Raw genomic sequence first — 27833 nt, forward strand, 5'->3', positions numbered from 1 at the left:
TGGAAAAAGAATTGTTTTTATTATTCCTATGATGGGAATAACAACCACGCTGCAGCCAGCGGGGAGTAGCAGCCGCCTGGGACCTGTGATGCTTCTCCCACCTGGGAGGCCAGAGAAGGACCAAGGGCAGCCTGACCCTGGCAGCACCTGTCTGGTGAGCTCCTGGTCCTGTCTGCCAGGTGACCATTCCTGGTCCTGCTCCCTGCCCTGGCACTGTGGCTGTGACTGAAATTGGGAGCAGCACCATGCACAGCCAGCAGCACCTGCCTTGGTGACAGGGAGGGTGTTACAGCCCTGTGTGACAGGGGAATGCTGCTTCCTGAAGCCCTTCTTCCTTTAGGCCAGGATGGCCCCAGTGAGGGAGGGCTGGGGTCAGGGGATGCCATCTGTGAACAGACTCCTCTCACCTCAGCTCTGCCAGGGCATCGTGGGCACTGTGGGGGTTATGCTGCCTCTGTGTACCCCCCCAGCACCAAGGCTTGCAGGGGGTCACCAGTACCCCAACAGGACATGTACTGTTACTGCTGTGCTCAGGGCACTGCCAGCCCGTGGCAATTTGGCATCTCACCCCCTGCAGCCCGCACATTCCCACTGCTCCCTATCCCAGGCAAAACCTCGGAGGCTCTGCTGTATGTCCCTTTCCAGAAAAAAATAAAAGGTACTGGGAGTCTCAGCACTTTGCTGGTGGCTCCAGGCACCCTTCCAGCAGAGAGCATCCCCCTTTTTCTTCCCTCTCCAAGGATGTTGCTGGTGCTGGGAGTCCCTCCTGCACGGTGCCCTGGCAGTGGCTGGCTCTGCTGCCCACTGGGATGCTCCCAGGGAGCAACCCCTCCCTGCCAGCAGCTCCAGAGAGCTCCAAGGTGTCCAGGGATGCTATTCACCTGCTGGCTGCTTGCTAATAAAACACACATCGTTAAGATCCAGGGAAATTCTTAGTAACATGATGCACCATCGTTCTGAACAACAACATTAGGCAAAGGGAAAAAAATGGAACAGGAAAGAATGAGTCAGTCACGGGGAAAAGAACAAAAACCCAACCCAAAAATGTAACCCAACCCCTGACAATGCAATCACTGGGAGGGAATCAGCCCCCCTCTCCATAAATATTAATTAGTTATGTGCAATTGTGTGTAGTACTATAGTGCAAATAGCTCTGCATTGATCGCGGGGCAGCGGCCGGAGGGGCTGCCCCAGGTGACACAGGGACTAGTTAAGGACAGACAAGAATCAACATGGATTTCCAACAAACAAACAAAAAAAAGCAACCCAACCACTGGGAAACGCTAAAAAGAAATCCCAGTTGCTGCCTCTGACTGGGCACAGGCAGGGCTGGGCAGTGCTGGTGCCCAGCAGCATCCCAGAGCTGGGCAGGGGCAGGACAGGGCCTTCGTTCCCCACCCACTGCTGGAACAGGGGCTGGGGATGTGGGACAGGTCTGCTCTGGTTGGAGCTGTGTGGGGCATAGGAGGTGAGCTCAGCAGGACATGGGCACAGCCAGGGCATCGCTGGCTTCAAACCCGTCCTGTGGCTGCACAGCACAGTGTGGGGCAGTGCTGCTGGCAAACCCCTGCATGGGCACGAGACTGAGCCCAGCAGTGTCCCTGGGCACCCTGTGGCACTGCACACACATCCCACTGAGCACAGCCATGTCCACGGGCACCCTGCGAAATCCCACTGAGCACAGCAGTGGCCCCAGGGACTCTGTGGCACCTCTCACAGAGCCCAGGAGTCCCTGGGCACCCCTCACCCACCGCTGCCTCCAGCCCAGGCTCTGGCTCTCCAGCCATGCCCATCACGTGCTGTTCAAGGGGCTGAGCTGCAGGCACTGCTCCAGCACCACGTCCTACCTCTCACCCAGTGCCAGCTCCTGGCACCACACAGCTCCCCTTGCACAGCTGGGGTTGGTGCCAGCTCCTCAGGCCAGGCTTGGCAAGCAGGCAGGAGGAGACAGAGTTTTCCCAAGCAGTTAAAGGAGACGGAGCCTCCTCTGTCCCACGCCAGGCAGAGGCCAGACAGGAGCTGTGCAGTGTCCCTCCAGCTGGACACAAAGTGCTTCTAGGGGCAATCCTGGTGACCCCAGGGACGGTTTGGACCTAAGCTATGTGACAGCCTCCTGCTAAACCACGAGCAACCACCAAACGACACATCGACATGCGGGCGAGGACCACGAAGCGGGCGTGAGCCATGGGCAGGGAAGAGGGGAGCAGGGACACACCCCACTCCCCCTCTGCCAGCCCAAGCCCAACACCCCTCGCCACCCATCCAGGCTCCTCCCAGCTTTTTGGGCAGGTTTTTTTGCTGTGTGGGTGGGATGAAGGCTGGAGAGTGGCAGTGTCTCATGTGCACACACACACACAGACCGCGGCAGTCCCGGTGATCCCGGCAGCACGAGGAAACGCCGCCATCCTCTCCCCCCTTCCCCGGTGAAAAGTTTTACATTTATACAGTATTTAAGACACGCTGATATATAAATTACTGTCTCTATATATACTATGTATAGGCTGGGGGCCAGTCCATGAGGAAGGGCACCGGGGGCTCATTTCCCTCTGTCCTCTGTGTAGTGCTGGAAGCGGGTGAAGCTCATGAAGACCTGCTCCAGGGAGATCTGGCTCACCGAGTAGTCTTCCAAGCGATACTTCTCTTTGGCTTTCTCCAAGGCCCCAAAGACCTGCAAGGGAGGGCACAGACATTAGGGCAGCGTGACTTGGCAGGGGGGATCCCCAGCCATGACAGGGAACCCTCACACTGTGACAGGGAACCCCCAGACTGTGACAGGGAACCCCCAGGCTGTGACAGGGAACCCCCAGACTGTGACAGGGAACTCCCAGGCTGTGACAGGGAACCCTCACACTGTGACAGGGAAGCCCCACACTGTGACAAGGAAAGCAGAGGAAGCTTTTTGTCTCCAGGGAGACCTGTGGAAGTGACACCTTCCCTGGCAGAAGGGTGGGGGGAGCCAGGAGATGGATTATTTAGCAGAGTACCTGGCTCCATTTAAAAATATATGCTGTGTATATGAACATTTTACATATTTATATGAGATAAATGAATATATATATATACATATACACACACACACATATACACAACTGGGCTTGAATCCCAGTCCAGGGTTGCTGCTAATACATAATATATATAAAATATTTACATAATCTTAAAAAACCTGCATAGCATACTACATATACACATATATATGTATATATACTATATACATAACTACCTGTGTATAGCATACAGCTAGCTTATATATAGCTACATATAATATCTAAAATATTTATAAATATAAACACACATATGCATTTATAAACTATATGTAGTTTTTATATAATCTGTATACTATGTACTCTCTATATAGTCTATATATATTCTATACAATATATATAATTGATATATATATACTCTAGAGTATCACTGTCTACTATATAGCATATATAGAGAATATAGAGTGTACAGTACACAGATAAATAAAAACCCCTATATCTACTATATAGTGTTTATAGTGTATATATTATATAGTGTATATACAGTGTATATAGGATAATATATTGTGATGTATATAATACACATGTACATAATATAGTGTATATACACAATATATACACTGTACATATTGTATATAATATACAGATATATAAAACCCTACATATACCTATATACTGCATATGAAAACAATCTCTATACTATGTATACCTCTGTATACATGTATTTATATATAGATAGCATGTATATACATAGGCAGATAGTATTACAGAGATAGATAATATATATCTGTATATACTATGTATATACTCCATATATTGCTACCTATGTACATTCTGGGCAGATGGTTACATACTATACTTACTATATATATATATACACACATATATATATGTACACCCATGGGGTTTTATCTGTATCCCTGGGCTGGGATCCTACAGGGTCCATGGTTGGGTAAAGCCATTGCCCACAGCCCTGGTGGGACCACAGGGTGACACCCAAAGCTGGGGTGCCAGGGGGCTCCTGGGGCCAAGGGACAGGAGCAGGGAGGTGTCCCATGTTCCCCGCAGGGATATCAGGGTGGGAATGACGCCTACTGAAAGCAAAGCACTGAGAGCATGCAAAGGGGCAGGAGGAGGGTTCCCTCCTCCTGCAAACAGGGGATTTGCTCCAGCACCCCCTTACCTGTGCCCAGCTGAGGTTCTTGTTGGTCAAGTGGTAATGCACCATGCCCTGGTGCTCATGCTTCAGGACACTGCCTGGGAGAGACGAGCAAGGAGAGGCTCTGGGTTAGGGAATGTGCTGAAGCTCACACCCAGCACCCTGCCCTCCCTCCGAGGGCTCACGGTACCTGGGAAAGTCTTCTCCACGAAGGCCTTGAAGGCCAGCAGCTCGCCCTCCTCCTCGCTCCGTGTCTTGGCCAGCAAGGTGTAGCCACTGCCAAACTTGCTTTTGAGGTGCTGGGGGCTGCCCAGGCACTTGAACTGCCCGTTCACCATGATGGCCAGGCGTGTGCACAGCGCCTCGCACTCCTCCATGCTGCAGGAGGGAGAGGACTCGTTCAGAGAATCATGGAATGGTTTGGGTTGGAAGGGACCTTAAAGCTCATCTAGTCCCATCCCCTGTCATGGGCAGAGACACCTTCCACTAGACCAGGTTGCCCAGAGCTCCATCTAACCTGGCCTTGAACATTTGCAGGGATGGGGCAGCCACAGCTTCTCTGGGCATGTAAGCACCAGGACACAACAGCAGAAGTTTCTGCAAAGTGGCTGGAGGTGTATTCCCTCCTCTCTAGGCTTGTGGAGGAGGGAGATTTAGGTAAAGCCAGCCCCTGGCTGCAGACAGGGACTGCCCACCCACCAGGCTCTGGAGTTGGGTCCCATCCCTTGGACCTGGCCACTCTCCCTGATCTCTCACGCTGAGCCCTGCCCAGCCAAGTGTCACCTGTGGGAGGTGAAGATGATGGATTTGCCACACTCCCGCGTCCGTGTCACCGCGTCCCAGAGCAAACGCCGGGCCACGGGGTCCATGCCAGTGGAGGGCTCATCCAGGAAGATCACAGGGGGACCACCAATGAGGGCAATGCCAGCACTGAGCTTCCGCTTGTTACCACCACTGCAGAGGAATCACAGAACCATTACAGTTGGAAACAACCTTCAAGATCATCAAGTCGACTGAAAATGGGAGACGGGAATGCAGACAGAGATCCAGGACAAGCACAGGGAGCACCGGGGCAGCGGACACGGGGTTTGTCCACGCCTCTCTCACCTGTAGGTCCTCACGAGCTTGTCGGCGTGGGGCTCGAGGAGCAGCCCCCGCAGCATGTTCTCCACGCAGCTGCCGCTGTAGCGCTCGGGGATGCCCCGCAGCCGCGCGTACATGCTCAGCGTCTCGCGGCCCGTCATGTGCTCCAGCAGGGCATCGAACTGCGGGCAGTACCCGATCCGCTGCTGCACCTGGGGGCAAGAGGAACCCAAGGGAATCAGCTCACAGGCAGGTCTCCGGGCCAGAGGGTGCCTGGGCACCCACAGGGCTTTGCTGCTCCTCAGTGAACGATGGGGGTTGAGCCACAGCTCTGAAACCACAGGTGGAATGAGATGGAAACGCTCCTGTTGCCGGAGCAGCCGGGCTGGCAGGGATGGACGCAGACAACGTGTCTCTGGGTGACAACTGGGTGGGCTCACACTGCCCTCTCCCAAGCTGATTCCTCACTGTGAGGGACCATTTTGGGATTCCCAGGATCTCAGGAGAAGGAAAGTGCTGGAGGGTTGGTACCTCCACCATGTCCTGGTCCTCTCCAAGGACAAGAGTGTGACAGAAGGCAGCTCCAGGGAGGGAATCAATCTGGGCCATGCTTTCAGGGCAGACCCTTCCTATGTTCTCTATGCCTGACCTTGTCGGGGGTGTCCCATTCACTTATGAGTTGGCCTCAATGATCCTTGAGGGTCCCTTCCAACTCAGGATATTCTGTGAAATCTGTGACAGTAGCAGAGGAATCCCGAGATTGAACTGAAAACCCAACCCTGCTCATTTCTTGCTTTTCCAAACGGAGTGGGCAACTCCCAAGGAATCCTCTAGCGGGGGTCTGGAAAGGTTTGACCTACTTGTTTTAGAGAGATCATTTTCCAACTGTGATCAGTAACTCACATTTTACACATTTCCAACTATGGAGCAAAACTTTAGAAAAAGGGTTTGCCACCCTCACAAGGTTTGGCTTCCATTTGTATCACACCTGTGATCCCAGTGGAGGGGGGACTGCTTCCACATGACCAGATAATGGAGAGCTGGGCCAGCCAAGGACACAATACCCCTGGGATATTGCCACCCCTGGAACTACAACCACATCCTGCACAGAGGCACCTGTGAGGTGGCTCAGCCCAGCCAGGCACAGGACTGTCTGCAGCACTGCCCTCTGCCACTGCAGCCCTCGGTACCTTCTTGATGTTGGCCAGGATGCTGTGCCCATCCACAAAGGCGTCCCCTGACGTGATGCTCTCGTCACCAGTCAGCATCTTGAAGGTGGTGGTTTTGCCTGCTCCGTTGAAGCCAAGGAGGCCAAAGCATTCCCCTTTGCTGACGGCCAAGGAGATCCTGTCCACTGCCAGCAGGGACTCCCGGCTGTCATAGACCTGGTGGGGAACAAACACAAAGCCATGTGTCACCACCCGATGGCACGGCAAGGCAAGGGGTAGCTTTGCCAGCCCCAGGAGCACACAGCTTAGCTGGCAGCAGGATGCTCAGGGACACATTCTCCTCACCTTGGTGAGCTCTTTGATGACCAGAGGGCTGCTGAGAGATGACAGCAGTTCTGGTGGCGACTCTAAAACCTTCTTCCTCTCATCTGCCACGTCCCTGTCCTCTGGCAGCACAGACACCCGGTTCAGCAGTGCCACCTGAACACATGGGGAGACACACCCTGTGTCACCTGGCTGCTGGGGGACAAATGGGTTCCTCCAGTGTCCCCACCCCCAGCAGGATCCATCCCTTCCATCAGCCACCTCTGGGGACGCCTCACTCCCTTTCCCAACCCATAAACGCAACGGGATCAGCCCCTCTGAGCAACCTGTTCCAGGGATGCTCCCTGGGAAGATGATTTGGGTGAAGAGGGCCTGTCTCCAGCTCACAGGGACTCCTGGGCTGGGCTTGGAGGGCCCCTCACTGCTCCCTCCCACACACTTCTGCTCACCCATTTCCGCCGCCTGCAGATGCCACAGACCAGAGTTCTCAGTCTCCAGAGAAGGTTTGTCTCAATGAGGAAGAGGAGGAAGAGGAAAGAGAAACCCTGGACGGCCAAGGAGGTCAGGTATCGCCCGATCCCAGGCGTCTCCCAGGAAAAGTAGTTCATCTGATAACTGATATCTGAGGAGGGATGGAACAAAATCAACACTTGGATCAATCCACACTCAGGGGAGGAGCACACAACCTCCAGAGGAAGCTGTGAGCCCAAAGCTTTCCCAGGCTCCTCTCCATCCTTTCCTGCCCACAGCTCTTTCCAACACTTCCCACAAGAGGATTTGGGTCTGGAAGGGGTCTGGCAGAATATGCTCAATAGAGGTATGCAGAGGACACCAATCTTGGGATTTTTTTACTTGTCTATGAAACTTTCCCTAGCCCACATTTTCCTCCAATCCTTAATTGGATCACCTGTGAGTGTCAAACACTGCCCAGTTTTTGCTTTAAAATGGTACCTGGAGCTACTGCCCAAGTAGAGGCCCCATGATATTGCTCAGCTCCACCACCCACCCGACAGAGAACCCCAGTGTGGCTATGGTGGGTTGGCCAGGTGAGGACCAACCAATATGGGGAGACTCACTGAAGGCCTTGCAGATGAAAATGGCTTCAACAGAGGAGGTGCAGAACTGAATGAACTCGTAATTCTGGTAGAAGTCACTGATGCACTGGCCCAAGCAGTAATTGGGTAAGACAAGAAAGACTTTATCCAGGGTTTTGGAGAGGTCCACCAAGCCCAGCTCTGAAAGAGGAGCACAGGAAGATCAGCTGATTGGAGATGGCTGGTTTGGGAGAAAGATGCTGATACTGCCAAGTTCAGAAAGAAATCAAACATACATTATCATGTTTAACGAGTGGGAATGGACTGTTATAGGGTTTTACTGCCAGTGTAGGGAAAGCCCTGGGGTGACAGAGTTCCCTTGGGGTTGGACCTTCCTGGTGATGGCTGGGTGGGTATAGGGGGCAGTGACCTACCTGGGATGCTCATGATGGTGACAGCGAGGAAGGTGGCGGTGCCAGACAGGATGTTGAAGATGGTGAGTCGGGTGTAGGCCGTGGCTGCCACTGAGAAGAAGAAGCTGAGGAGGTACATGAGGGGGATGATGGCCCAGCCATAAAGGAGGAAGATCAGCATCACATCAACGAGGTGGCTGTCTTGGGTGAAGGCTTGCACATCAAAGGCTTGGAATATCACCTAGGGCACAGCAATGTGGGGAGAACACACATTTGGGTTAATCTCAAGTGACATCTCCTTGTCCCAGTGGCCCAGACACTGGGGTAACAGCAGCACTGCACTGACCCAGAGAACCCTTCATGGATGGGTCCTACCAGCAGCCTGGGCTTGTCCCCAGGGAAGCCCTTTCTGCAGACTGGGATGCAGAAGGGCAGATCTGGGAAATTCCTCTCCAAGCTCCCATGGATTTAACATTTCCTAGTGCCCATAGCCAAGTATTCAGGTGCCAGAGGCTGCAGTCAACTGCCCCAGCTGGTTGGCCATGGTCCATATCCCAGCAGGACCAAGGGACAGCTTTCTTGCTGGTCCTTTCTACTGAGACAACACCAGTGGCCTTGTCCTTTTCCCTGCAACCTCACACATCCCAGAGCAGCACCCAGCGCTCCTGCCAACGTGGAGGGCATCAGGGCAACTCACCAGCATCAGAGCACAAGGGATGAGGAAGTTGATGATGTCCCAGAGCAGGGCAGAAAGCCAGAAGTTGACCACGTAGACGCCGCTGACGAACTGGACGTGCTTGGCCTTGATGGCCCGTTCGCTGACCAGCAGCAGCGCGAAGGTGCTGGCGAGAGAAGCCATCCCGTACAGCAGGTTGATGGCAATGGCAAACCCAGTCTGGCCTCTGTGGGGACAGAGGGGCAGGTGAGAGCAGGGACACGTCGGGAAACCAATGCTGAGGCCACACAGGGACAGTACAGAATCACAAAATATTCCGAGGGAAAGGACCCACAAGGATCATCAAGTCCAACTCCTGGACCTGCACAGGACACCCCAACAATCCAACCATGTGCCTGAGAGTGTTGTCCAAACACTCTTTGAGCTCTGCCAGGTTTGGAGCTGTGCCCACTGCTCTGGGGAGCCTGTTCCAGTACCTGACCACCCTCTAGGGAAACAACCTTTTCCTGATGTCCAGCCTGACCCTCTCCTGACACAGCTCCAACCGTTCCCTCAGGTCCTGTCACTGGTCACAGAGAGCAGATATTGGTGCTGCCCCTCATGAGGAAGCTGTGGCCAGCACACCCACACCAGGCTTCTTGCAGAGAAGAAGAAGCTGGAAGAAGTTAGAAGCTGGAAGAAGCTGGCTACACTCCCCCAGAGTGCTGAATAAACACCCCAGTGAGACAAGCATCGCCCACACACAGTCCACCCTGCACAGCCCACCACAAACCTGCCCTGGTAAGGTCCCATGCATGGCCTCTCTGTACAGGAGAGGTTCAGAGACCCTGGATGTGGGATTTTGTGAAGTGTACAGCCACGCAGACCCCTGCTCTGACCTCACAAGGAAAACCAACCCTAACCTCTGAGACATGTCTGTGGGGTGACGTGGCTTCCAGGCTCAGGCAAGTAAGTCACCTCCACAACTTTGCTCCTTTGTCCTCCTGAGTGTAATCTCAGCTACGTTTGGGTCTGAGAAGCTCCAGCCTGGCTCCTCCACTGACCCCAGCACAACCAAGCCAGCCTGCACCCACAGGAGCCACGGGCCCCAGCAGGACGATGAGCACTGTGCCATCACACGTACTCCATGAGCTGGTCCTTGGCCTTCTCAGTGATGTTGCGGGGCTGGGGGTAGTTGGTGACGGTGATGGAGGCGTTGGGGCCCGCCAGCACCCTGAGGACAGCGTTGTCAGCCAGCATGAGGGCGGTGGCAGGGGAGTGGTAGGCCTGGTTGTTGAAGAGCGCGGTCACCACCGTGCGGTTCCCGGCGCCCTCGAAGGAGGCGGCTGCGATGTAGTGCTCATTGAAGGCCCCCCCTTCCTCGGAGGCCCGTGAGATGAGGTACTCCTCCAGGCCACCTGCCAAACACACCACTGTTAGGAGCAAGTCCATCACAGGAGAATTAAATGGGGCCAACTGGAAAAGACCCCAGGCACCCCAGCCCTGGTGGCCCACCCTAGACCTGATCACAGAAACAGAGATCCATGGAATCTCCTGAGTTGGAAGGGACCCATGGGAGTCCACCAAGTCCAACTCCTGGCCCTGCACAGGACACCCCAACAATCCCACCATGTGCCTGAGAGCGTTGTCCAAACACTCCTTGAGCTCTGCCAGGTTTGGGGCTGTAACCACTGCCCAGGGGAGCCCGTTCCACAAACACAGGGTTATGGAGAAGGCAGCTCTGCTCAGGTGAGGAGGGGTCTTGGGACACTCCCACGCAGGAGTGGATAGACAGGAATGTGTCAGATGCGCCGTGGCTCGGACCTAAACCACCTGCACCAGTGGCTCCACCTGCTCCACGGGTGGTCCCTGAGTGCTCACCCAGCACCTCCAGCGGCGACTGGCGCTGGGCATCCAGCAGCTCCACGTACTGCTCCGCCAGCCTCTGGGACAGCCCCGCGGCGCCCGGCACCGAGAAAGGCACGACGGTCTGGCCGTAGGGCTCCAGCGTCAGCCGCAGCTGGGACGAGTCCCGCGGGCCCGGGAAGGTCTTGGCCACGATGAGGGCGAAGGCAGTGAAGATCAGAGGCACGAGGAACTGCGCCGCCACCATCTTCCAGTTGCGCCAGCTGTACATGGCTCGCTTCATGAACATGGCGTAGAACTGCTGGCAGCACAGGTAGAACTGGCAGGGGAGAGGTCAGGTAAGGTGAGCCCTGCCAGCTGGGGACACATCACCCCACTCAGCTGATGGGGAAACAACCCCCAAACCACTCCCCATCCTGCATGCAACCCTCCAGCCTGCAGCAGAGCCTGCTCTCAGCCAAGCCTGTCAAGGGATTAGCAGGGTAGCTGCCTGGCTCCAGAACATCCAACTCCCTGGCTTCTGAACGAGACACAGCCACTTTGGGATCTCAGGTGTTAAAAGCAGCATCGGCCATGACCTTTACCTCCCTCCACCTCCCAGCATTTGAGGTTCACAAAGAGGATTACTGTGGGGCAGCTGCTGCCGAAGCGGCCGGATGAGACACCTGGAGTGCCCAACCCAGCCCCTGCCAGCACCTTCTCTGCTTTCCAAACCCTGCAACACCCTTCTCCCCCTCTGCCTTTGAGACGTGCCCTTGAGAAGACAAGGGATATTTATCACAGGCACAGAGGCAGCGGGGTGTGAAGGGCTGTGTGGGATCTGGGACACGAGCCTAGCGAGGGAAGGAAGATGGATTTTCAACCCCAGTGATGGAGCAATGGCAGGTGAAAACCACTTTAGACCACCTGGAATACCTCGAAGAACAATTCTGTAGATGTCAAGATTAACACAAAGAGGATGGCAGTGACCAATCCCACCAACCCTAAAAGTCATTTGTCCTAACAACACAGATTCCAACTTGATCTTCCAATTTCAAGCCACATGCCATGAGACCAGCCATGGGGGAGGCTCTACCTGGTAACCCTGCTCCAAACCCCCTCTTCACAAGCCCTCTCCCCGTTCCTGCTGCAGCGTCCCCCCAGCGCTCACCCCGGTGTTGAGCTTGATGCTGGAGCAGTCCTCGGTGATGAGAGCCCCGCTGTCGTCCGTCATGTCCGTCATGCCACTCAGGCTGCTCGAGTCATCCATGGCCCAGTCGTTGGAGCGTCTCTCATGCTGGTACTGGAGGGCAGGCAGCTGGATGGCCTGGATATCCATGCTGGAGTCCACCAGCTTCCCAACCCTGTGTCAGGAGGGAGAGAGGGTGATGCAACACAAGCCCAGGCCGGATCAAGCTGTTCTGAGCTGAGGAAGCCAAACCCAAGGCAGCAAACCCAACATGAGCTATGGAGGACATCACCAAACCACATGGGGATGGGTCATCCCTCGTTCCTACCTCAGGAAAACCTCCTCCATGGTGGTGACCGAGGCGCCGTAGCTGGCGATGCCCAGCTCCTCCCGCCTGTGCTCCAGCTCCGTGAACAGGGCCTCGAACCTGAGTGGAGAAGTGAGATGTTAGACACTGATGCTCATGAGAGGGGGCACTCAGGGGTAAAGACCCTCTGGGCATCAGCCCTGCAGCTAGTTTAAGTCTTACAGCCAACTCCAGGGCTGCCTGTGGCACTGAGCACCCCTCTGTTCCCAAAAGCAGCTTTTGGGCTCCATCAGCTGCTCTTCCTTGCCTCAGCTATCGCAGAATCATGCAAACACAGAAGGGTTTGAGTTTGGAATGGACCTTAAAGACCATCTCATTCCAAACCCCCTGCCATGGGCAGGGACACCTTCCACTAGCCCAGGTTGCTCCAACCCCCATCCAACCTGGCCTTGGACACTTCCAGGGATGGGGCAGCCACAGCTTCTCTGGGCAACCTGTGCCAGGGCCTCACCACCCTCACAGCCTTCCTAATACCCAATCTGAATCTCCCCTTTCTCAACTTAAAGCCATTGCCTCTTGTCCTATCCCTTCAGGTTCTTGTCCAAAGTCCCTCTCCACCTCTTCTGGAGCCCCTTTAGGCCCTGGAAGGGGCTCTGAGGTCTCCCTGGAGCCTTCTCTTCTCCAGGTGAACACTCCCAGCTCTCCCAGCCTGGCTCCAGAGCAGAGGACCTCCAGCCCTTGGAGCACCTTTGCTCCAACAGCTCCATATCCTTCTGTTGGAGCCCCAGAGCCAGAGGCAGCACTGCAGATGGGGTCTCACAAGGGCAGAGTAGATGGGACAATCACCTCCCCTGACTGCTGGGTCCGTAGACTTGATTTTGGAGCCAGAGCAGCCTGCCTTGTTTGTGCCACCCTCCACACTGCAGGAGGAACTGAACCCCACTTTCCAAGACCAGCTCTGACCAGCAGCTCCCCTTTCCAGCAAGCCCACGAGGACAGTGTGTGCCCCAGTGTGTGGAGACAAGGGGACCCAGCCAGGGTCCCCAGGCAGGGGCTGATGGTGTTACCTGTGCGTGCTCTCCTTGGGCAGGATGAAGGACAGCTCTGCCCCGGCGTTGCTCTCCATGGTGGCGTTGGGCACGTACTGGCAGATGAGGCGGGAGATCTCCCCCAGGTTGCAGTAGGGCTCCTTCACCATCACCATGTGATATCCTGCCCCTGGGCAGAGCCACGAGACAAGGGAGAGGAGGGTCAATCCCAGCCCAGCCTGGCCTGGGTAGGGGGCTGGAGAGAGGGATGCTCAGGCACGACTGCCTGGGCTGTGGACACAGTGCAGGAGCAAGTGTGGGGATGGGCCTCAGCAGGATGGAGAGCAACCAGCCATCAGATAAGGAGCAATACGTCCCCTCCCTGCCCTGTGCCCTCATCCTGCTCCTCCCTGGTGAGCAGACCTGGACCGTGGGTGCTGCTCCTCCCGTACCGTATTTGCGCTTGAGGAAGAGCGAGGAGCCGCAGCACTGCAGCTCGCCCTTGGCCATGATGGCGATGCGGTCCCCCAGCAGGTCTGCCTCGTCCATGAAGTGGGTGGTCAGAAGGATGGTTCTGTTGCTCCTCTGCTGCTGCAGAAGGTCCCAGGTGGCCCTGCGAGAGGCCGGGTCCATCCCCGACGTCGGCTCATCCAGCATCACCACCTGCACACGGGACATGGGGGCAGGTCAGGAAGGGCTGGGACAGGCCCAGCAGTGCAGGAGGGACAACCCTGGGGCTCAGGAGGAGCCTTGACCTCGCAGCAGTGATCTTGTTTGGGGGAGCAGCTGCCAGGCAGCAGAGCCTCAGGGCATCGTCCCCTTTGTGAAGGTGCTCCTGTCCCCTTCTCATTATCCCTGCTTCTCCCACTGGCTCACCACGGGTGAGGAACAGCCTCAGAGCCACCCCAAGGACTGTGCTGGCCCCAGGTTTGAGCTGAATCCCGTTGAAGCTGCTTGCCTTGGAGTCCCCAATGAGGGCGATGCCGATGGAGAGCTTGCGCTTCATTCCCCCAGAGAGAGCCTTGGTGAGGGAGCGGCGCTTGTCCTCCAGGTTGAGGATCCTCAGGATGTGGTTGATCTCCTCGGGGCACTTGGAGGGTGGGTATCCCTTCAACTGCCAGATGGGGGAAGGGAGAGTTAAGCCCAGGTCTGCCAAACCCCACCACACTCCCTCCCCCATACCCAGGCAGGAAAGTGGGGAAGCAGAGATGGGCTCCTGCCCACCCCTGAAGGAACTGGCACAGCTGGTGTGGGGTTTTCCACAGAGCCATGCTGCCAGTGACCCTCCACTCTTCCCTCAGCCAAGCAGGGAGCTCCCGCCTGCAGATGAGGTGGGAGGAGGAGGCAAGAGCTGTTCTGCTTATCATAGAATGGTTTGGGTTGGAAGGGGCATTAAAGCTCATCCAGTCCCATCCCCTGCCATGGGCAGGGACACCTTCCACTAGCTGGACACTTCCAGGGATGGGGCAGCCACAGCTTCTCTGGGCAACCTGTGCCAGGGCCTCACCACTCTCACAGGGAAGAATTTCTTCCCAATATCCCATCTAACCCTACCCTCTGGCAGTGGGAAACCATTCCCCCTTGTCCTGCCACTCCAGGCCCTTGTCCAAAGTCCCTCTCCAGCTCTCTTGGAGCCCTTTTAGGCACTGGAAGGAAGCCTTCTCTTCTCCAGGTGAACACTCCCAGCTCTCCCAGTCTGGCTCCAGAGCAGAGGGGCTCCACCCTCTGATCATTTATGTGGCCTCCTCTGGAACCACTTGATGGATCTCACCCCTCAGGAAGCCAGGAGGTGTCTGCTGGGTGCCTCCCCCAGGCCTGGCTGCCCCCCAGTGCCACACTCACCCCAGCATAGAAGTGGAGGTGCTCTTCCACCGTCATGTTGTCAAAGAGCACGTCGTGCTGGGGGCACAGCCCGAGGCTGCGGCGGATCAGCACCATGTCCTGGGAGATCTCGTAGCCGTTGATGTAGGCCTGGCCACCCGTCGGGGAGTGCAGCCCTGCCAGGGGAGAGAGGATAACCTCAGGGCTCAGGATAACCCCAAAGGCAAAGAGCATCCCCCTACACGTGCAGCTTTCTGCCAAAATTCAGAGCAAGCCTATCTCCTGCTCAAGCTGGGGTACAACAGCTTCCTCCCACCCTCAGGGTGGGCTGTGTGGCACCCCCAGGTGGGACATGGACCTGGCAGTGCAGCAAGGAACAAGCCTGGCTCTGAGCCAGGCAGAGGTCAGGACAGAGCTTCAGGAAGGTCCCATGAGCCCCCTGAGCTGCCAGGAGCAGTTCAGAGCAACAGAGAACAGAAGAGAACCATCAAAGGTCACCGTGTCCATCATGCCAAAACAGGCATCCTGGAGCTCAGCAGCTCAAGGGCGACAAAGACCAGTTAGTTCTACCTTATCTGCCTTATCATGGCAAAGCCTACAGAAACCCATCCTAGAGTGGGTCTGGTGTCTTCTCAGGGCTCTCCAGCACAAAGACCGGCCGTCATTTCCCCCACCAGCTGATCCCACTCTTGTAGAGGGCTGAGCAGGGACCCCCATGCTCCCTCCACTTCCCTCTCACTACACCAGCACACCTGGCCAACAGCTCAGCAAACCAAAGGTGCTCCAGGGAAGAGCAAAAACCCCTCCCCAACCTCAGAGATGAGGTTCAGCTCCTCTTTGAGGGCCAAGCCATCAGCCCTTCCCAGCCCCACACCAGCCCCACAGCAGGGTGCTCTACCTGTGAGCATGGACAGGGTGGTGGTCTTCCCAGCACCGTTGTGTCCCAACAGGACAGTGATCTGCCCTTCGTACATGTTCACTGTGAGGTCCTTGACTGCCTCTTTTGTCTTGTTTCCCACTTTGAAGACCTGCAGAGATCACATTAATGAATTGATGCTGCACTCCAGGCAAGTGCTCTGGGATTCACCTCCTCAGCCCCACCCAGCATCCACCGGGATGCTCACAGGGTGTTGCAGTAGACAACAGCTCTAATTCAGGTTAAATTCAGATGTCAGCAGGATAAATACAGATGTCACTGCACCTGTAAGTACCCAGCACTTCAGTCCACCAAAAAACGCAGCCAGCTCTGGGAACAGCCTTACCTGCTGTCCCCAGCAGGCAGCAGATTTTACAAAACCAACATTATGGTGTGTTTGTGCCGTGCTGAGCAGTGGGTACCTTGGAAAGGTGCTTTATTTTGATGCCTGACACGAGGTCAGCAGGTTCCTCCTCAATGTACTGACTCTTCAGGGCCTTCTCGGGGTCCTCCTCCTCCTCCTTCTCTTTCCCCACGACAGTCCTGGGCCGCCCGCACCAGTACGAGGGCTGATGGAGGAAGGGAGAGAGAGAACTCAGGCACTGGCAGAGCCCATCTCTTCTCCCCAGCCTTGGCCACCCTCCTCTCCACAGACACCTCCCAGGGATCTTCCACTCTCCTCATCTGGGAATTGCCAACTAGCACATCTTCAACAGGCAGGGCAGACAGGATGGGACAGCTCCTCCTGCCTTGCCTTCTTCCTCCATCTCTCCCTTATAGTAGGACTGCCTGGGGTTACAGAGCAGCTTTCCCCATCTTCATCCCCATGGAAAAGGTCATGATTTCAATGAGAAGTAAAATCACTCAGGGAGAAGCACTTTGCCCAGGAGAGCCCATGAGAGGGATGATCACTCCCTCCAAAACCTCTGACACGCATTAAATACAAACAGCCTGGAGTCCACCTGCTGCAGTTACAGCCTTTTTTCCTTTCATCTGGCTCTCTGGGAATGAAATTAAGTGTTTGGGACCTTTAAATCCCTGTGGAAATAACAATTCAACAACTCCTGGATGCAAAATCGGCTTTTGGCAGATGGCTGCATCTCCGCTCCCCTGGCCCGGCTGCAAGAGGGAGTGAGATGCTGGAGTGAAATCATGCTGGGATAAGGAATTTAGAGGGGAGGAGGAAAAGCCTCTCTATCAAACAAGGGATCCAGCCACAGGATCCAAAGGGATTGTGTCGCTCCCCACAGTGCCCACCACAGCTGCAGCTGCTGAAGGTGATGCCGAGCGTTTGGCTTGGCAGAGCGAGGGTGGCTCAGCTGACAAGGTGACAGTCATCACCCACCCCCTGGCACGTGGGGGCTGGCAGTGGATGGCAGTGCTCAGGGGGGTGTCAGATGACTGGATCTGGTTGCTCACACTTGAGGTTTCTCTCCAATGCCTTTGCTTGGGCATGGAGACATTTAACAACACCCTGCATGCCAGGAAGTGTCGGGACAAAGATTTAAAGCCAAGACGACCTTCATAGGCAGCAAAAAAATACAGCTGCATCAGCCTTCAGCCAGGACATGCTGCAGCCCCTGTGACTTTGGAGGCCAGATGGTGCCACTCTCATACATCAGACCAGCCCACTGCATGGCACAGAAGTGGAGCCCAGGGAAGGGGTGTAAGCAGAGCTCACCGTCAGGAAGAAGTACCAGGGCTGTGGCACACCGTACTCCCCGGGGAACACGGCCTCCACATACCAGGCCACCAGCCCATAGAGCACCGAGTCCAGCAGCAGCATCCCCAGCACCTGGGCCAAGGTGAAGTTGTCATCCACGCTGACGGGCTTCATGAGGTCCCTCCACTGGATGCCAGTCCCTGCAAGGCACACGGGGCACTGCCACCTCTGCATCCCCAGCAGGACACAGGCTTCTCCAGGACTGGCAGAGAGCATCCCCTCTCCCAGCTCCCTGCTCTATAACGAGGAGCACCTGCACAGCTCTACAATCCCTTCTATGCATGGAGGGAAAAGAGGCACTGACACCTTGAGGCTCCCCACCCCACCATGCTCCCTCCATCCCACCATGCTCCTTCCACCCCGTTCTCTGCCACTGCCTGGGATGAAATGATCCCTTCTCCAGCATCACCCCTGTCACCACAGCCACTAGTCTACTGCCAGCACTTTGTAAATCCATGGCTCTGATGGAACCAAGAGCAGGCTCATTAATTAAAGAAATTAAAGATATATATCAGGAAGGAGGAAATGCAATGGTTCCTATCCATTAGAACAGAATTCCTTTGGTAATTAAAGTGATGATGGCATTTTGCACAGCCCAGGGGCACGGAAAGGCTCCCCTGGTGTGGAAGCAATCAGCAGTTCACCCTCCTGCTCTCCTTAGGAGCAGGAAAGTGCTTCTCCCCAATGTCTTTCCACCAAGCCAGTCTCATCCCATCATAAAATCAGGCTGACTTCTCTCCCCAGGAACAGGATGTTCCCTCCCCAGGAACAGATGGCACTGCTCACCTTTCCCTTCAAACATGCCGATGAGCTGTGCCCCCATGGCCATGGCCACATTGGAGATGAGGCAGGATGCCAGCTTCTGGCTGTGGGACATCAGGTCATAGCGGGGCGAGATGAAGAAGTAGGGGATGTAGGAGAAGAAGTAGAGAAAGCCGCCAGCAGCAGCCGCGACGTTTGCTGCCAGCAGGGAAAAGCGGGAGGGAAAACGTCAGTAACACGGTGATGCCACCCAGTATGCTCACCAGCCTTCCATCCAGGGAGATTCCAGCCTTTGGCACAAAGGCTGGGTACATGGAGACAGGATGAGGACAAGCCCATGTCCCACAGCAAGGCAGGAGCCACATCTGGCTTCCAACCCCATGGTGGGCAGCTGCAGAGGGCCCTGCACACCCCAGAGCAGAGTCCTGGGGCCGTGAGACAGCAGCATGAGGCCCTAAGGCATGAGCTTGTCATACAGTCATACAATGGTTTGGATTTGAAGGGACCTTAAAGATCACCTTGTTCCACACCCCCTGCCATGGGCAAGGACACCTTCCACCAGATCAGGTTGCTCCAAGGCCTATCCAACACAGCCCTGAGCACTTCCAGGGATGGGGCAGCCACAGCTTCTCTGGGAAACCTGTGCCAGGGCCTCTCCACCCTCACAGGGGAGAATTTCTTCCTAATATCCAATCTAAATCCCCCCTATTTCAACTCAAAGCCATTCCCCCTCATCCTGTCTCTCCAGGCCCTTGTCCCAAGTCCCTCTCCAGCTCTCCTGGAGCCCCTTTAGGCCCTGGAAGGGGCTCTAAGGTCTCCCTGGAGCCTCCTCTTCTCCAGAATGAACACTCCCAGCTCTCCCAGCCTGGCTCCAGAGCAGAGGGGCTCCAGCCCTTGGAGCATCTTTGTAGCCTCCTCTGGACCTGCTCTGGTTTGGGAAGCAACAGCACCCACATCCCCTCTCACCCACTGTGTGGAAAAGGCAGCCAAAAACGGGAAGAAAGACCCCTCCCCTCCACGTGTGGAAGTGATCAGTAACACAGGGAGGGACCAGGGTGGGACTCACCTCGCGAGAAGAAGGTGCTCACCATGAAGTTGAAGGAGATGGAGGAGATGGAGAAGATGGCAAGGAAGGTGAACACCAGGGTGGGGTCACTGTTGGTGAGCACTGCTCCCTGTTCGCTCACCTGCCGAGAGAATCTGGTCACTCTCAGAGCCAGCTGTGACTGCAGCACGTGCAGGCAGCCCAGACCCCGTGTTCTCCAAGGGTTAGAGACAAACTGAGATGGATGAGAACACCCAGAAACTCCCAGCCCATCCAGAGGAAGGAAACACAGCTGGCCCTCGTGTGACATGGGGTCTAAGGGGCAGGGGACAGCCTGGCCAGCACCCGGGCAGCCCCCTCCTGCTTCCCACGGTGTGGGCACATGCAGAGAGAAGAGCCCAAGTCCCTCCAAGGGCTGTGGGAGGGTGGTCCTGCTCTGCACAGTGTTCATGGGGCTGTCACCCCTGTGCCTTGCCAGCACAGAGCGCATGGCCTGGGGACAGACACCCACCTTGACACAGAAGAGCACGGTGACGAAGAACACGGACACCAGGAGGAAGAGGAAGAACATGAGGAACCAGGCGCTCCAGTGCAACCAGTTGCTGAGGCCCATCATGCGCATGTACTCCTGGGGGAGGTCACGGTGTCACCCAGGGCTGCTCCCGTGCTCCCCGGGCATGGCCAGGGTGACCTGGACGTGGCTCTGCCCCGCGGCACAAGCGAGGAGGTGGCAGCCCCAGGTGCCACCAGAGTGGTCCCTTGCACAGCCACCAGCCTGGCATGGTGTCCCCACCTCCCCGGACAGGGCTGCCACCACCACAGAACATGTCCTCAGAGAGACAAGCTGAGCCCAAACCCACAGCAGGGTGCCAGCAGTGCCACCAGGGCCACCCAGCAGCGGGCAGGACACCCAGTACCTGGGGGAAGCCAAGCCCTGCTGTTGCAACCACGCAGCTGAGCCCCAGCCGCCCCCACAGCCCACGCACACACGCGGCTCTACACTCAGAAGGACAAAAATCTTCCTTCCCACACGCTGAACTCCTGAATCCACAAACTCTGGAACCCACAAGTGCTGCCCTCTCTCCCAGCCCAGGAGAAACACCATCCCTGTGGTCCAACACCCTCGGCTGCACAGCGAGGAGAGCCAAGTCTCATCCCAGCAGCAGGATTAGCAACATTCCTCCCTGGGGCTCGTTAATCCACTGCCATCCCCACCTCCTGCGCTGGCTCCAAACCCAACGGGGATTTTGTTCCTAATTTAAAGGCATCATCCATTGGGAAACACCACAGAGGGAGGGGAGCACCCAGATGTCCCACTGCTCACCTTCAGCTTCTTCTCCTTCTCGTGGACGACGGCGCGGACGATGTTGAGCGAGGTGTAGGTGAAGCTGAGCATGAGCAGCAGCGGCAGCTGGTTCTGGATGGCCAGGAGGAACAGGTCGTTGACATAGGCAGGGAAGGGGAAGCGCTGCACCACCACTGTGATGTTCTCCAGCAGGCTGGCAGAGCTGGCACTGGCGTGGTACTGCATGATGGCCCTGTCCACGGCGTGCTGCACCGCCAGGAAACCCTCCCGGAGATAACCTGCACGGCAAGGACACACAGGGATAGAGACAGGTCCGGCGTCTGCAGGGAGAGACAGCCCTCGTGGGAAGGGTTGCTTGGGAAGAGGAACAGGAACCAAAAATGGAGTGTGGAGGAAAAGCAAAAAAGCATCACTCCGACACAGCCCTGCAGACACAGCGGGGCTGGGGAAGGGTGGGCAGCAGCTCACAGAATCACAGACTGGTTTGGGTTGGAAGGGCCCTCAAAGCTCATCTCATTCCCTGCCATGGGCAGGGACACCTTCCACTAGCCCAGGGACACTCTCCACTAGACCAAATCACTCTCTCTCATAACCATCATTTAGAAGGAACTGGCAGGAAAACTCAGTTTACACCATGTCCTGTAGCATGGCTGTGATTTTATAAGGGGGAGATTCTCCATCACCATCAACCACCACAAGTCACTTTTTTCTTTGTAAACCAAAGGAATACAGGATAGTCCATGGGCTGTAGGGAGGAAGGATATATCCTGTGACTCATACGTGGGGTTTAAATTTTTGTGCATTAGAAAACAGTGAAAAGAATTTTAATTTTCCAATAGAATCATGGAATCTCCAAAGCTGGAAGGGACCCACAAGGATCATCCATCCAACTCCTGGCCCTGCACAGACATCCCAACAATCCTACCCTGTCCCTCAGAGCATTGTCCAAACACTCCTTGAGCTCTGGCAGCCTTGGGGCTGTGCCCACTGCCCTGGGGAGCCTGGGCAGTGCCCAACCAGCCACTGGGGGAAGAACCTTTTCCTGAGATCCAACCTACCACTCCCTGACACAGCTTTAATTAACAAAATAAGCTTAAAATAGTTTATTTTTAAGAGGGATTGCTGCCAGGTGTTACCTGAAGAACAACTCAAACTCTTACAAAACCCAAAATGAGCATTTTGAAAGTCCCTTGGTTACAATGACCCCGAGAGAGGAGATAAAAGTGGGAATATGAGATCAGGAACAGCGTTTGATATGAACTCATTTACTGAGCAAACACTCTGGGGCTCAAGTTTATTTACACACTGGGAGCAAAACCTGTTTGCCCACTTCCTCACACTCTCACTCTCCCTGGATATGGATGAAGGGAGAAACCCCACTGAGGGAAATGCCCCCTTTGCCACCGCGGGGGAAGCTCCCAAGAAATCCAGTCCTAAGCCAGCGCCAGCTCCAAGTGTCCCCTCTGGCTCCTGCTCTGCCGGTGGTTTGGCTGCCCTTAAACACCTCAAACCACAGAATTGCTCTACTTACTTTTGAAGTGCTTAAACAGCACAATAAACACTGGGCAGTTTGGATCGTGAAATAACATTTCCATTAAATTAGAAATGGAAAAAAAATTAAATTTTAAAACAATTTATGTACGTTAAAATTTATTCTCATCCAGCCCTGCTCAGCAGAAGTGCCCAGAGGCCAGCAGTGCCTGTGAAGTCACAGGATAAAATTGAAATAAAGAATATAGATAATAAATAAAACAAAAGTGTAAATATATTTAAATAATATTTAAATAATAAAGAATAATTTAAACATATAAAATTCGTTTTAAATTAAATTTCAATAATGAATAAAATAAACATAGAAGAATAAATATATAAATATAAAAATCAAATACATAATGAATAATTAATAATTTAACTAATATTTTAATATAACTATTTTTAAATATGTCATTATTTGATGAATTGTTTATATATGCACTGATGGAAATTGAATATAAATGTCCATATAAATATATAACAATTTAATTATTTTTGTATTTATACAGATTTGTATGCACATTTATAAAAATTTAATATAAATACCTATATAAATGATTATTGAATTACTTGTCTGTATTTATATAAATTTACTATTTATATAAATATAAATAAATATTTGTTTGGCTGGTACTTATAAATTATATAATATATAACATACAATAATATATTATATATAAAATATATATAATATATCAAATATATTTTATATCTATTATTGTATTATAACAATATTATTCTATATTGTATATTGTATATTATATATTATGCATATTATTATAGTGCATATTAAAATTAGATATTCTGTAAATGTAGTACTGGCATAAATATGAATAAATACTTCATTATAATTCATTGAATTTAATTTCTTTTTAATTTTAAAAATTTAAAAAATTAATTTAAAATTAATTTACATATTAATCTGAGCCTGTTTCTTTAAAGGCTCAGAGCCTTGGTGAGCCCCGGCAGGGGCTGAGCTGTGCCTGGCAGGTGACCCCCCTGTCCTTGGCCGCGCCCCAGAGGGGGGGTGACCTCACCTGGTGTCCCTCCATCGGCAAACTTGGCCTCCCGTGGCCCAGGCAGCTGGAAGAGCGGGAACAGGTAACTGGTGTGCCAGTCCCGGTCCAGGTTGGGGTTCAGCCCCGTCTGCTCGCTCCGCGGCGCGTTCCTGGGGCTGTACTTGAAGCGCAGCTCGTACTCCACCTGCGGGGAGCACACGGGGTGGGACACACCGAGGTGGGACACACGGGTGACCCCAGGTGTGTCCCCACACCGAGGTGGGACACAGGGAGGTGGGACACACAGGTGACCCTGGGTGACCCCAGGTGTGTCCCCACACCCCACATCCCCGAGCACTCACCTGCAGGGGCAGCGGGGCCGTGCTCTGCGGGAAGCGGTGCCGGAACACCACGGCGGCCAGGACGTTGCCAGAGCGGTTGTCCAGCCTCACATACTCCTCAAAGTCCTTCTCTGAGGCAAAGCCCTGAGCTGTGGAGGCGGAAACATGGAGATGCAGGAACAAGGCACGGCAACACACCATGGATTGATGCTCAGCTATGAGAATGGTTTGGTCCAGGACACGAGGGATGCTCTGTGCCTGCTGCCAGACACAGGGGAGTCACACGGGATGCTGGAACTGTACCCTGGGCATGGAGACATTCCTCCTTTTTGAGAGCAGGAGTCAGCTGTTCCAGAGAAAATCCTAACAGTTTGGAACACCAAGTGCTAAAATTTTCTATGCCTCAAGATTTCCAAAAATATTCCTTCTCAGGGAAGCGCCAGCCACTTCCTTTAACTGTTTTAGGGTGATATTTTTGTAGACAGAAACTGCAAAAAAAGCCACGAAAAATCAACCCAAAATCCTGTTGTTTTAGCGAAAAAAAAATCAAACCATTGCCTTGAAGTTCTGAAAAAAATTATGTATCCCAGGAATAGAGCATCAGGATTTAGAATCAAAGTCACAGAATGGTTTGGGATGGAAGATCTTAAAGATAATCTCATTCTATCTGCTGCCATGGGCAGGGACATCTTCCACTAGCCCAGATTGCTCCAAGCCCCATCCAACCTGGCCTTGGACACTTCCAGGGATGGGGCAGCCACAGCTTCTCTGGGCAACCTGTGCCAGGGCCTCACCACCCTCACAGGGGAGAATTTCTTCCTAATCACAGAATTATGGTATGGTTTGAGTTGGAATAGACACTAAAGCTCATCTCTTTCCAAGCCCCTGCAATGGGCAGGGAACCTTCCACTAGACCAGGTGGCTCAGAATAACAACTCCTAGGAACTTCTGGGGAGGAAGAAGCAGCCCCGGCCCCGCTCACCTCGGATGTTGATGGGCAGCGCTCTCTCCACCGCCTCGGCGATGCTCCGGACGGCGCTGCTGTTGGAGGGGACATAGGCCAACTCCCAGGGATTGCTGGGGTGCCGGGAGGAGAAGAAGCTGGGCAGGTCATCCACGGACTGGGTGGGGTACAGGGTGGCGTTGGGGTGGCTCACGGAGTGCACCCGGTGCCGCAGCGCGATCAGGATGGCGGCGAAGAGCAGCGGCAGGCACACCTCGATGAGGGTCACCAGGATCTGCCGCTTCTGCAGGGCAGGGAAAGAGAGACAAACACAGAGAGAAGTACAGAAAATATATCATGTATCTTTATATAGATATCTATCACAGTTACCTACCTATACATAGATATCTATAGGTATATACAGATATAAAGAGAGAAAAAAGAAGATGGAAACACAGAAGGTAGATCAGCACAGTAAGAGGCTCAGGGCATGGAAACACCAATAAGCAGTAGCATCTTCCATTCCACAAGGTTTCACAACCTGGGTTTTTCCAGAGTCCCAGAATGATGCTGCACTGGTTCCCACAACCTTTGTGACTCCCCAGCCAAGGTGTCCCCTACCCTAAGCACCTCCCCGGCTCAGATCACCCTCCATTAGAGCCTCCCCCACCATACTGCCAGGTTGAATGATCCCAGCTGCTTGTTTGTCCTTTCCCTGTGCCCTGGGGCTCTGCGGAGTGCAGCAACACTGCTGGAACCAGTGAAGCTTTTCCTGTAGGAGCTGGGCAGCTGCAGGCAGCAGGATATGGGATCTGCGTCCCAGGATGGGGCCTGGCAGAGCCTGTGGCTACAGGATTGGGATCACTGCAGCACAGCAAGAGTACCCATGGGCTCAGCCTACACCCGAAGCCCTGCCTGCACTACACATGGTGGCTCACTATTTTTTTTTAATTGAGGTTCAAGCAACTGGACAATGAACTCAAGCCCAGAGAGTAGAACACAGCAGCTGTGCCAGAGCATGACCCTCCAGTGGTTTCCCCCAGGGCCACCCCTCCTGCAAAATTCCCAAATTCCCACTAGCTAATAACACACACCACCTATGCATGTTCATTAGCATCCAACACAGGTTAATTAGCATTTAAAACTGCTCATCCATCGCAGAGGAACTGGGGTCACCTGACCAGTGTAGTCTAGTGGAAGGTGTCCCTGCCCATGGCAGGGGATTGGAACGAGACAGTCCCTTCCAACTGAAACCATTCTGGGATTCTGTGATTCCCTCCTGCAAACTGAGCTCCCTTCACCCCAGCCCAGGCACAAGAGAGCACAGCACCCCCAGCCTCAGCCAGGGCAGTGACAGCCCAGAGATGTCCCTGGCCACAGGGATTCACTCTGCTCACTCTGCATGTGCCCAGAGCAGAAGCAGCAGCATTAACCTCTTCTAAGGGCTCTGGCTAATTCAGGCTTTACAAGACACAGGGATTTTCCACCTCCCCTCTGCCAGGCTGGAAAGAGGAGTACCACCAGGCAGGAGGAGCACCAAGAGTTTTATTCTCACAACTTTGCTGTCTCAGCAACTGGATTTTATCGAGCAGCAAGTGGGCAGGCTCAGGTGGGCACAGTCTCCAGCGGGGCATGAAGGGCGCCCTGAGCTCAGCCCAGCCATTCCAGGGAGACAGCCCCACAGCAGCCGGGGTGAAAGGACCCTTGGATGGTTTGTCAGGAGAGGTACAGGGGTGTAAAGCCACACTGCCATCACCCTGGCTGTCAGCACCCACTGGCAAAGCCAAAAGCCCCTCTTGGGGCTTCCTGTGGGAGGAGCAGCCTGCTCTGGGCAGGTAGGGAAAAAGGAGCTTTTCCAACAGCCACGCTCGTAAAAGCGAACGCTGCAGATGCCGGATGGTTTTATAACAGCCTCCCACTGATTTACTATGTATTAAACCCCTCTCCATCTCATGGACTGCTCCAGAACAGCTCCCTGCCCCCTCAACTTGCAGGCTAATACACATTCACCAGCCCTGCCAGGAGTCATTTAAGCCGTGTATTCCAGAGGTGACAGGAACACTCATCCATAATCACCACCTCCGCCTGGCCGGGGCTGCCCCAGCTCCGGGCGAGCCACGTGTCCCAGCATCGTCCCCTGAGCTGGACAAGGATGGCTTGGGAGCTCTGTGCCTTCACCTGGAGCACGATTTATGTTTGTGTCCCGGCACAGCAGATCTGAGTCAGCTTGTGCCCTTGGAAAACACGCCGAGACAAGTCCCCACCTCGAGGCACACCCAGAAAACGATGCTATTGCCCTGCACAGGGGATGGGGGACTGTCCTGCAGCACAGGGGGTGCACCAGGGGGGTTTGCAGGCCTGGCCATCACAGAGCAAATCATCCCTGCTGCCGGCCCTGGTCTCCTCCCAGCCCTGCTCCCTGCTCAGTGCCTGCGGGGAGGCCGGGCCCAGCCAGCCCTTCCCTCTTCCTTTGGTTTATTTTTACAGCAGCGCCGTGCTGAGCTGCAGAAGGGTAATTGAAAGAGTAAAGCCGGGCGGCAGCCACCTCTGCTCCCTCCTCTTCCGCCGCGCTGTGCCAGGGCTGGCTCCGGGTCCCGGCGGAGCCGCAGATCCGCCCAGGAACATCCACTTAAAGGCGCTGCGGCCACGGCCAGCGGGACACTGCCGGCACCAAGGTCCCAAAATCCCTCAGCACCACCCAGCTGCCATGCAGGGAGGGCTGGGAGCAGCTCCATATTTTTAAGAGTTCTAAAAGCTGCTTCTGAAAGTAAGGGAGAAAAATAAAAACCCCAGGGCCCTGGTGGGTTTGGAGGCAGTGGCACCACCAGAGGAGGGTGTGCAATGAGACAGCTCAAAAAACCCACCTTTGCACGGGAGGTACTTGGCTTATCCTGCCCCGGGACACGGGGAGCTGAGCTCATGGCCAGAGCACAGCAGGGGGATGTTGGGCACAGGGAAAGCGAGCACACAGCCCTGCCCTTAATTCCCAGCACAAAAGCAGGACAACACCACAGGCATAAATAACCCAGTTTTCCTCCAAGAGATCCCCTGGGCCCGTGGGGGAGGTTTGCTGGAGGAGTCAGACCCCAGGCAAGCTGTGATATACCCCCATTCAGCAGTGTCAGAGGCAGCCCCCCAGCACGGTGCCAGCCTTACCTGCAGGATGTAGTTCTTCCAGAGCAGCAGCCCAAACTGCCTGAGAACAACCATCCTCCCATCAGAAGGGGCCCAGTGCCACCACTGCCGCTCCGCAGGACC

The 27833-nt window shown here is 54.6% G+C and overlaps 1 protein-coding gene across 2 annotated transcripts; it reads right to left on the reverse strand.

Annotated features, from left to right (window-relative positions):
- On the reverse strand, positions 1-27833 carry ABCA3 (ATP binding cassette subfamily A member 3). Of its 2 annotated transcripts, XR_003535924.1 has the most exons (31): positions 27732-27785; positions 24615-24879; positions 23654-23781; positions 23331-23496; positions 20779-21038; positions 19966-20082; positions 19476-19596; positions 18434-18607; positions 17606-17787; positions 16347-16493; positions 15907-16036; positions 15030-15184; positions 14146-14301; positions 13640-13850; positions 13227-13377; positions 12181-12279; positions 11835-12027; positions 10700-11003; positions 9963-10236; positions 8861-9065; positions 8185-8404; positions 7793-7951; positions 7166-7338; positions 6738-6872; positions 6414-6608; positions 5248-5435; positions 4924-5094; positions 4331-4518; positions 4165-4238; positions 1741-2668; positions 1-1710 (listed from the first exon to the last, which is right to left on the reverse strand). XR_003535924.1 is itself a non-coding variant. In XM_027693674.1 (30 exons), the coding sequence occupies exons 1-30, from the start codon at positions 27783-27785 to the stop codon at positions 2537-2539; spliced, it is 5127 nt and encodes a 1708-aa protein (XP_027549475.1). In that variant the 5' UTR covers positions 27786-27833; the 3' UTR covers positions 1-2536. The 2 variants fall into 2 exon arrangements, 1 of the variants encoding a protein (XP_027549475.1); XM_027693674.1 differs by having other exon boundaries at positions 1-2668; positions 27732-27833.

This window comes from Neopelma chrysocephalum, unplaced genomic scaffold, assembly GCF_003984885.1.
Source record: "Neopelma chrysocephalum unplaced genomic scaffold, ASM398488v2 Primary Assembly neopelma1_93, whole genome shotgun sequence".
Taxonomy (NCBI): Eukaryota; Metazoa; Chordata; class Aves; order Passeriformes; family Pipridae; genus Neopelma; species Neopelma chrysocephalum.

Excerpts from the sequence above, each read along its gene's own strand:
- ABCA3 (XM_027693674.1), bottom strand. The coding sequence starts at position 27,785 with ATGGTTGTTCTCAGGCAGTTTGGGCTGCTGCTCTGGAAGAACTACATC. Across the intron at positions 13,378-13,639 it reads CTTCCTCAAGCGCAAATACG|GGGCAGGATATCACATGGTG; the intron begins GTACGGGAGGAG and ends GGCTCTGCCCAG. Across the intron at positions 6,609-6,737 it reads TCATCAAAGAGCTCACCAAG|GTCTATGACAGCCGGGAGTC; the intron begins GTGAGGAGAATG and ends GTTCCCCACCAG.